The sequence below is a fragment of the Ornithodoros turicata genome, chromosome 3 (assembly GCF_037126465.1).
Source record: "Ornithodoros turicata isolate Travis chromosome 3, ASM3712646v1, whole genome shotgun sequence".
Classification (NCBI taxonomy): Eukaryota; Metazoa; Arthropoda; class Arachnida; order Ixodida; family Argasidae; genus Ornithodoros; species Ornithodoros turicata.
Window position 1 is genome coordinate 28,296,843 of NC_088203.1, and position 10,283 is coordinate 28,307,125.

The 10,283-nt window shown below is 50.0% G+C and overlaps 1 protein-coding gene across 1 annotated transcript; it reads left to right on the top strand.

Moving 5' to 3' along the window:
- The first annotated feature begins 320 nt into the window (after nucleotides 1-320).
- Nucleotides 321-923, top strand: LOC135389244 (uncharacterized). Its single transcript, XM_064619309.1, has one exon. It carries the CDS (start codon nucleotides 321-323, stop codon nucleotides 921-923), a length of 603 nt encoding a protein of 200 aa, XP_064475379.1.
- Nucleotides 924-10,283: the final 9,360 nt, after the last annotated feature.

Here is a 10,283-nt window from a genome sequence, read left to right on the forward strand (position 1 = left end):
CTTCTCTCTCTCTCTCTCGCAGACAGGAGAAGCAGGGGTCATCGTGGCAGTGCGGTAGCGGAATAGGTGTACGAAAAGAATGACCATACCGTCATCGTGCTGGTACCGTGACCCGCACAATGACGACGCTGCGATGAACATGTGGCCAAGGAAGTCGATAACGAGGAAGCGCGGGAGCATGCGCTGGGCTCAGCTCCTGCCACGCCATTAAACACTTCTTCCCTGTTCTCTGAGATCGACGGTTGTCCATTCCCTGTCTCTCGTAGCCTATGCTACAAGTGGTGACCCGAACATTTCGAGTTACGCCGGGGCAACCAGCCATGGCCATGACTACACCGACTGATTCCGGCAACGGCGGTACACACGGCGGCGGAGCACAACCGCAAGAGATTGCATCGGTCAACATCCGCCTGCCCGAGTTCTGGCCCGCGGACCCCCTGGTATGGTTTGCTCAGGTGGAAGCACAGTTCGCCACTCATCGCATTACGTCTCAAGTGGCAAAGTTCAACTACGTCCTGTTGGCCTTACCGCCTCCGACCGCAATAGAAGTCCGGGATATCATCTTACAGCGCCCCGAAGAAAACCCCTACGACAAACTCAAAATGGCGCCCATTAACCGAACGTCGGAGTCTGAGCGACGACGCCTGCAGCAACTTCTTTCGGCGGAAGATATTGGTGACCGCAAGCCTACACAGCTCCTGAGGAGAATGCAGCAGCTTCTGGGTGATAAGGCTGCTTCGTTCGACGAAACATTTCTCCGGGAACTCTTCCTGAACCGCCTACCCAGCAGTGTCCAGATGATCCTCGCCTCCGCCGAGGGTTCTTCGCTCGACGCTCTAGCCCGGATGGCAGACAACATCATTGACGTCGCTTCACCTACCATTGCTGCGGTGGCTCCTCTTCCTGACCCCACGCTTCCGTGAAAGGAAGCGCGGGAGCATGCGCTGGGCTCAGCTCCTGCCACGCCATTAAACACTTCTTTCCTGTTCTCTGAGATCGACGGTTGTCCATTCCCTGTCTCTCGTAGCCTATGCTACAAACATTCCCCTTTTCTGGCACATCTGATCATCTCGTTCTGTTCATTAGATCAGACAAGTCAGGGAGGGGGCAGGCATCTATCGTCCAACTCCTTTGTTTGTATTCAATAAACATGTTTCAGTGAAAGAAAAGACAGAGTCTCGTCAACGTTATTCGGACTGTTTAATGCGTTGCATGTCAATAACTAAGCGGTATTTCAATAAATCAATGACAAAGTTGGCGATGTAGACTGCTTGCAAATGTCGCTGCTTCCGCAGGGCGTGCTTAGTATGAGCGATGGCACGAGCGAGAAGGTCCACGATGTCTGCAGCGATGTAGTTGAATTCTGAGTTGGCCAGACTCACAAATTCGCTCATCAGTCCCAGGGGTCCGTCAGGAACCGTTATGCAGACGTTCTTGTAACGGGCGTAGACCCGACGCACCATCTCCTGCAGTGGCCCTGGCGAGATCTCTCCTATATTGCCAAAGCCTACCATGTCTATCACGTAGCGAAAAGCAGTGATGACGAGCTCGTTGCGGGGACTTTCGCTGCTGAAACATTCCTTCTCCACTTCTTCCCAAGAAGCGTGGGTGCGGGAACAATTTTGTAACGAGTGGTAGCTGAACATCTTCACGTAGTGATGACGCGAGTGCGGTGCGCGCTGCCTTTATACAGCTAAACGCGCGCGCAAAGAAACGAGAGTGACACCGAAACTCAGAAGCCACCCGTCGCCGCTAGGAGCGCGCGCGCGCGCAGCGGAGAGCCGAAACCGAAAACCCTCGCGGGCGGCGCAGAGGGAGCTAGGAGCGCGCGCATGCGCGGTCGGGTGGAGCAGAGGGCGCTAGGAGCGCGCGCGCATGCGTAGCTGCCGCGGCGCGTCGCCTGAGTCAGTCCAGCTCTGTCTCTCGTAGGTAGAAGACGTGCGGCCGGTCGCTCCGTCGTCACTTGATCCCTGGCTGTCGACGAGAGCGGAGGCTCCGTCGCAGCGGGGAAAAAGGTGAGTGACTTACCGATGTTTGCGCGTTGTTTTACCGTGCTCGTGTTAAGCCTTTTCTCGCCGTACGCGAATGTTTAGACTTGTTTAGCGGTGTCCAAGCCTGTTGACGCACGTTTACCATCGTGTGGCTAGTGGTTCCCGCCATGTGTTAGCCGCGTAGTGTTGTCACGCTTTGGTTAGGCCTTGTCGATTGCCTTAAGCCTTTTCCCCCGATGTGTAGTGTTTTCTCCGTGCTGTTTAGCAGTAGCGGTTAGGCCTTTTCCCCGCGCTCTGGCATGGTTAGCCTTGTTGAGCAGTGTTGCCATTTTTACGTGTCGCTAGTACTTTCTTGTTCTCTGTGTTTCTCGTATAGAGCTACGATGCTGGCGCCATCTGGTGTGACGCCTTGGAACTAGCGTGCCACCTGCCTCTGCAACCGTCGTGCTCCAGTCGCCCGCACCGGCGTGATTTCTTCAAGATGGCGTCGTTGATTTTCACATAAATCATTTCCCACTGTCTGCTTCCTTTCTATCTAGTTTTTTATTTCCTACAACCCGAGTTTTACATAGAAAATCCACGACAAGTATTGCACTGAGTCAGATTTTGCCCAATTTTAAAAATTTTAATTTTTTAATTAATTTAATTAAAATATTTAATTTAATTTTTAATTTAATTTTAAAATAATTTAAAGTAAAAAGTGCAGTACTTGCCGTGGATTTTCTGTGTAAATCTTGGGTTGTAACATTACTACTCCCTCCCACGTCGGCATTAGTGGCAACGAAAAAGCGGACCAACTTGCTTCCACTGCACACCACAGCACTTGCCCAAGTTTGCCTACCCCGGGAGACAGCGACAGAAAATTGGTTATAAATGAGATCGTCCTAATGCAGCACCCTGGGATCCGGAACATCCTGGAAAATCGTCGACTTGATCTCCCACTGAAAGGTCTTTCCCGCAGTGCACAGACCTTGCTCTTCAGGTTGCGAACAAGAAGCGCTTTCACTAAATCACAATTACTCAAGATTGGCTCTCTAGACAACGCAAACTGCATACATTGTCAGCAAATTGAAACTATTGAACATATCCTACTGCATTGCGGCGCGGGAAAAATACCTTGGCCATTGCAGGAATTATACAGTGGATGATATCCTACATCCCAGAGGCGCTTTCACGGAAAGATACTCCAAAATTCGCAGCCTCGTCTGCTTTCTCCAGGAATCGGGCCTCGCTCAAAGGCTATGAGCACTGCTCGGACCTCTCATCAACTCTAGCAGTGTCATAAGGCAGTGTCTGCCTTAGATCGTAACTTCCGGCCGTCTTCATTCCTTCATCTGTTATCACATCATCTCCTCTCATCCTGGCTACAGTCGTGACGCAGCCCACATCCGTGAGGCCAACAACGGCAAGCCGGTTTACCACCACCACGATGATCCCTGATGGCTCGGTTCCATTAAATGTCCCCTAAACTCGGAACTTGCCTGCGAATATTTGCATCGTCTGCCAGCGACGTAACATGAATTGTACAAGGTGTCCCAGAAAACGTGTCATTGAATTATAATAAGAAATTTACACCACTTAGAATCATACGGTCAACGGCATTTGTTCTTACTATGTTTTTGCCACCTCCTGATGTGAATGTCGTGTAACGTTTAAATTATGTAAATTTTTGCGAACTAAAGTCGGAAACTTGTCAAGTTAAAGTCATGTTTTTACCCCACTATTCTGGAAAGCGTGTCTAATTTACCCAAATTAATGGTAATTGACAGGGATAATCGGGGACTATCGCATCAGAAAAAATAGCCGAACATCATGCTCTACGGAGCTAGTGCGCGCCAAATTTTTCAACGCAGTCCTTGTCCGTCCGACGAAAGCAGGTTGGAAACCCAGCCCACACCTGCATCATAGAAACGTAATAACACAGGTAAGGCTTACCGCGTCCGACTTTCGCTGGGATCGCGCTTTTCCTTTCCAATTTCAGGAAGTGTCACTTTTTGTACTGTCACTATGTGGGCTGGGTTTGGAACCTCCTTTCGTCGGACTGAGAGCGATTGCGCTCGAAAAGACGTCGCGCGTTATGGTCCGGTGCTACAAAAAGCATGATGTTCGGCTATTTTTTCCGATGGGATAGCTCGTGAGCATCACTGTCAATTATCGTGAACTCGAGTGAATTCCGCACGCTCTTCATATCGGTGGGGTAAAAAGGTGACCTTTACTTGGCAAATTTCCGAGTTCAGTTCCCAAATATTTACATAATTAAACTTACGATACATGACATTCACATCATGAGCTGGCAAAAACCTAGTAAGAACAAATGCCGTTTAACGCATGATTCTAGGTGGCGTAGCTTTGTTTTACTATAATTCAATGACACGTTTTCTGAGACACCCTGTATAATGTTAGCCAGCGTTGGCAAAGAAGAGCTGAGAGTGATCTGTGTCCAAAGACGTTTGTTCTCAGTTGAGATATCAATGAGTGTTAGTGAGACTGCCGAGGAGTTACACTGCAAGAGCGTAGTTGGGGTTCACTTTCTCAGAAATTTGCATGCGAAAAGAAAAATTATAAAAATAGCGACAAAGGCCACATATCTCCACAATTTTCTCCTCTACGGTGTATTCCAGAAGTTACCTAGCATTATAACGGAGCTTTGTGGACCGGTGATAACGTCACCCTTAACTTACCAGGCATACCGGAACCAATGACACATACGCGTGGCTCAATCTTATCTGTTGATAGGGTGCGGTAGACTACCGGGCTCGCGGTAGAGGTCTACTAACATTCACTAATAGAGAGCTTTAGTGCATGTACACTATCGCCTTACGGATGGAAGGGATAGCGTTGATGGTACTGCGCACGCCCACAACAGAAAGAGAGCTTCGCACAGTGCGGAGAACCCACCAGGGCTATCCCTTCCGTACGCAAAGGTGAGAGCATATGATACACTAAAAATTAAAAGAAGCTATACCCTATGGGCTACGAAAACGGGTTCAGTCAACAGCACTTCAAATTTGTTACTCCATTTTCACCGTATACCGTGTACTTCAGTCAGTTCTTGGCGTCATCATGAGTACATTTCAATGCTGTATTCCAAATTGCGCCTGTTACGGTCTCTTCATGCCACTGCCAAGACGCTTTGCCGATTATTACCCCCACCCCCCAAAAAGATGAGAACATGCAGAAAGCCAAAGAAGGCTCAATTTCAGAAATTCTGGGGGGGGGGGGGGGAGGGCAACAGATTGACCTTCGCGCGAATTTGCACCAAGCGCATTAGGTCTATGATATGATACAAAAGGTGATTGGTAAAAAGAAAAAAGGAAGAAACATGTAATCGTGAAGGGTGGTGATAACATGGTAGGGATCAACGGACGTCGTATTAAAGGAGCTATGAACTGCGCCAAGCGAGCCCGCCGACTGTGTCGGCTCCAAACGGCGATTTCAACGTGTTGTCTGTGACACGTTTTGTATAGGTGAATTTGATAGGTGCGTATCTTCAGCACATAGCATGCTCCTAGCCAACCCCATACAATTACTGGCTTACTCGACCTCACGCTTACGACCCGCGCTCACGCTACCCACGCCTCGACCTTACGCTCCTAGCCAACCATCATCCCGAATGACAACGTTGCTGTCTCTGATTTGTTGAAAACGGGAGGCGTAGCCCATTTTGTAGCCGCGCATAATAGATACGTAATAGGCTTCGCCTTTCGTTATCAACAAATCATGGGCGAGAACGTTGTCATTCGGGATGATGGTTGGCTAGGAGCGTGCCATGTAGTGAAGTTCATCTTGAAGAGCAACATCTTCAACATCTTAGCGCGAAGCATCAGAAGATCGTGCGCCCAACATAAACAAGCTGGAGGCGATACCGCCTTCCAATGGATACCGTCCCACGTCGGTGTCGGCGGCAACGAAAGGGCGGAGCAGCTGGCGTCCTCGGCACACCTGGGCTGCAGCAATGTTTTGCCAACTCCGGTCGACGCCGACAGGTAGATGTCTGTTCAGCTCCTTGTTGAACAGCGCCACCCTGGAATACGGGACATCATGCATCATAATCGCCCTCCTCTTCCCACGAAAAATCTTCCTCGAAGCATCCAGACCATGCTCCATAGGCTCCGCACTGGGTGCGCGTTCACCAATTCTCAGCTGTTCAAGATAGGCTCTAGGGGTGACGCCTGCTGTGGCCACTGTCAACAACCCGAAACAATCGCACACATCCTGCGAGACTGCCGAGCATACCATTCTGCGCGCGAAACACATCTCCCTCGCTCCACCTCGGGCTCGCTAGCAGACATCCTCTACCCCGCTGGTTCTTCTGCCGAACGTTCCGCCAAAGCAAGAAACCTCATTCTCTTCCTGCTGAAGACAGGCCTTGCTGATCGACCCATCTAATACTGTACTCTCCCCGATGAACTCGTGCACCTCACCGCATCCCCATCCTTCAACCTCCTCTATCCTCCATCCGTCCGTCCTTTCTTTGTGTTTTGTTTTGCTATGCGTTTTCCTTTTCTTTTTTTGGCTATAGTCGTGACGACGCCCACTTCTGTGTGGCCAACAACGGCGAGCCTATCCTGCCATCACCCCCCCCCCCCCTCATCTTGAAGAGGGTACGTTTGGACTAATACTCGGCATCCGAATGGTTGTACACGTACTGTATACTCTGTGCAAGTTGAACTTCTGCGCAGGAGAGGAGGAAGTGGGCGGAGAAATCACGTGGGCAGCGTTCCTCCACTTACCGGTCGGTACGGAGTAACCAACGTGCTCGATGTTGTGGCCGCGGTTACTTCGTTGACTCCTTCCCACCTGAACCGACCCGCGTGGGTTCTCCGCGTCCAGTTTGTTGTGCTGGGGGAGGCCAATCATGTGCCGCGTTAGGTTACGTCAGAGGCTGAGGGAAAGGGTAGGAGTGAGGTGCTGCGCGGAAGCGTGACCTACTTCCAGAGCGTAACTGCGGCTGGCAAAAGGTCAATCGGATAGAACACTACTTTCGAAGGTCAACCCTCAGGAAAGCGCGCAAGTTATTTGACTCCAAACATATGCACAGCGTACGGGAGACGCGCGACGACGACTCTGTTTCCATTATTGGGAAATGCGTGTCACAAGCACACAGCAACAGCTATGATGTTGTCATTGAGGTAGGTATATTTTTTTGTTACACACCCTTCAAGAGTCCGAAGTACTTGGTATTGAAACTTCACTGTGCGGTTTCTAGGTCGACAGACATAGACGAACCGTGATTAAGGGGACTTGCACATGCAAGGCGGGCATCATCGGAACTTGCAAACATGCTGCATCCGTGTGCACTTTTGTTAATGAAGATCACTTAGAATCATGCACCGACAGACCGCAAAGCTGGGGCAAGCCCAGAGTGAACAGAGTGCAAGAGGGCAAAAAAAAAGAATTGCAGAATTGTTTCTATCTCAACGAGGTGAGTTTTTTTTAAATAGCTGTCGCAGCTGTTCAACAACCTATCAAACGCTTCCTCATAACATTGGTGCCTTTGTTGCAGGTCATGACGGGAACACTCAACGTTATGGTGCGGAATCACCCCTTTCAGTGTTGCTGCATTTTAACGGTATTAAGAACCCTTTCGTTGGCGTTTTGAAGCAGGAGCGACTAAGCGACTAAACGAGGCCATTGAAATTGCACAGGAAATTATCAGTGAGGTCACAGAAACTGCTTTGACAGAAGCAGATTATCGCATACTCACTAAAATTTTCGGAAGATTGTGGGAGAGTCGTTCAGTTTTCCATGTCATGACAGCAGTTGTAACACCGGCTTGTGTTTGACTAGAAAGATATCACTTAGCCGACACTCTAAGCTCTGCGCAGGAAAACTTTCTCAGAAAGCATGTATGTGTAGATATAGCAGAAATTTTAGATATTGCTGCGGAAACTAAAGGACGTGACCCCAGGTAAGCAGTATGCACGGCTGTGTGCAACACTCTTCACCCCCCCCCCCCAATTTTGTGCACTGCAGTCTCCACGTGTGAAGCGCCTGTACGATATTTTTTTTTCATACACCTTCCTTCTTTCATTAGCGCCAGGTGGCATGCGGAAAGGAGGACTCGGATTTCGAGCACGAAGCCTCACATGGTACTCACACGACGTGCAAATTTTGAAGGCTTGGCAGAGCACATGGCAAACATCAGGAGGTTCTCCAACAAGGCAACAGTATATGGTACCTTATGCTGTTCTAATCATTGTCAAACACATTTGACATTAAATGTACTTCCTGTTTAGGCCTGACAACGGAAGCAGAGGCTAGAAATAAATTCAGCAAAATATTCAACCTCGATGTCACTCAGGTACATCTTGTTTCTCATGTTGTTACACTGCTGACACATGATCATGTTCAGGTTGGCCTTGTCATCCACCCAAAGCAGCAATGGCTGTGCTGTAGTCCTGATGGGATAATCATCACAGAAGAGACTATACATTTCCTAGAAATCAAATGTCCGTTTTCCAGAGAAGACAGCATAATTGTCGACGAGCTAGCACAGAAAAGTTATGTGCACTATCTTGAATACGTGGCTGGTAACTTGGGACTCAAAACAAGGCACACATACTACACGCAAGTTCAAGTACAAATGTATACATTCTGAATGTTCCGGAATGTATTTTCTTTGTGTACTCGCGGAAGCACAACACATGCGTAAAAGTGCAGCGCGATGATGACTTCCTCTCAAATGCTATTCGAAAACTTGAACTGTTTTATTATTCGTACTTGGTTCAAAGACTGTCACAGCAATGTAGTAACATACTGCCACGTATCGTCTTTGGGGCGACCACACGCAACAACAACAACAGGCAACGAGGCGTCGAACGACGTGAACTATTTCAGTCCTCGGGTGTCGTCGAGAGGGAGCGCTGCCCTCGGGTACCACTTCGTAATCCAGGTCTCCAATGCCTCGAAGTACTTTGTCAGCCGCCAACCCCGACGCCGAAGTACCGAGACCAACCTACGCCGCTCTCAGACAGGTGCCACCTACTCGTCCGCCGTACTACGGAAACCGTTTGACGCCTCCTCGGCCTGTCCAACCTACTCCGAGCGTCCCGCCACGCTCTCAGCCGTTTCGCAAAACGGACGTTTGGCGGACTCCTTACTTCGGGCCCCTTTGCTACCACTGCGGAGAGGCCAACCACGTCTATCGCCGATGTCCTTACCGACGCCTTGGCCTTCCCGGATTTTCACCCGACGCCCCCCGCCCTCAGCGCGGTAGTCGCCTCGCCGCAATTGAAGACTACCTACGGCAGCAGAATGCTTCTGCTGGCTCAGGACGCGACCTGTCCCCGAGCGTCCCCCACCGCAGCAGGTCGCCAGGAAGAGCACGTTCACCGTCACCGGCAAGACGACCTGTGTGGCGCAGCCCTAACCGGGAAAACTGAAGACTGCAGCTCCGGGAGGTGAAGCTGCGGACCGACGAAAAGTTACAATTCCTCTTGCTATCCCAATTCCTCGTTCGAGGAGAAGTTGCGTGTTGCCTTCCGCCAACAAACAGCCAGTTGGTGCTCTGTCGCACGTAGCTGTCACAAGGACTGACGACAAGGGAGGCAGGTTGACGTGCTGACTCGTCACGGCTGTTACGTCCGTGTTTGCGCGCTTCTCTGGTGTTATTCGTGCCCACCACTTGTCTTCCGCAGTTTCACGCGTTTTGAAAGAGATAACTCCATTTGTGAAGTCGATGACTGCTTCGTTTTCGACTAGAAAGTTCATTCCGAGTATTACATCCCGTGGGCAGTTCGACAGGACGGCGAAGCTGACGACGTACTGGATGTCACGCACTTGTATGACTGCCGTGCATCGGCCAGTCGGCGTGTTACGACGTGTCCACCAGCAGTCGCGATGTCAGGCTCGACGTCGACGTACATCGAAATCATATCGGCAAGGGTTTTGTTTAGGCGTTCGGTGAGCCAGTTCGTCTGTGGATGGTACGCCGTTGTCCTGCGGTGGGCGGTGTGGGCCGTTCGAGCAGATTGGGATGGATCTACTCGGGCCCTTCCCAAGTTCGTCTTCCGGAAATCGATGGATGTAGCTACGTCTAGCCTTTGCGAATGACATTCATACGAATGTCGTTAGTTGGGAATGACATTCAGTTTCCCCGTGTGGCAGGGGTATAAGTTTAAAGTTTTATTATTTATGCATAAACTATATTATGGTTACATCTCTTGTCCATAGGTTTTAATGAACCACTTTCAGTCTAGTTACCCATTGCAAACATCAGACCGCAACGTTACGAACACCTTCATTGCGTACCAAGTTTGGTACCTACTCCATGTTGTACTACGGTGCGAA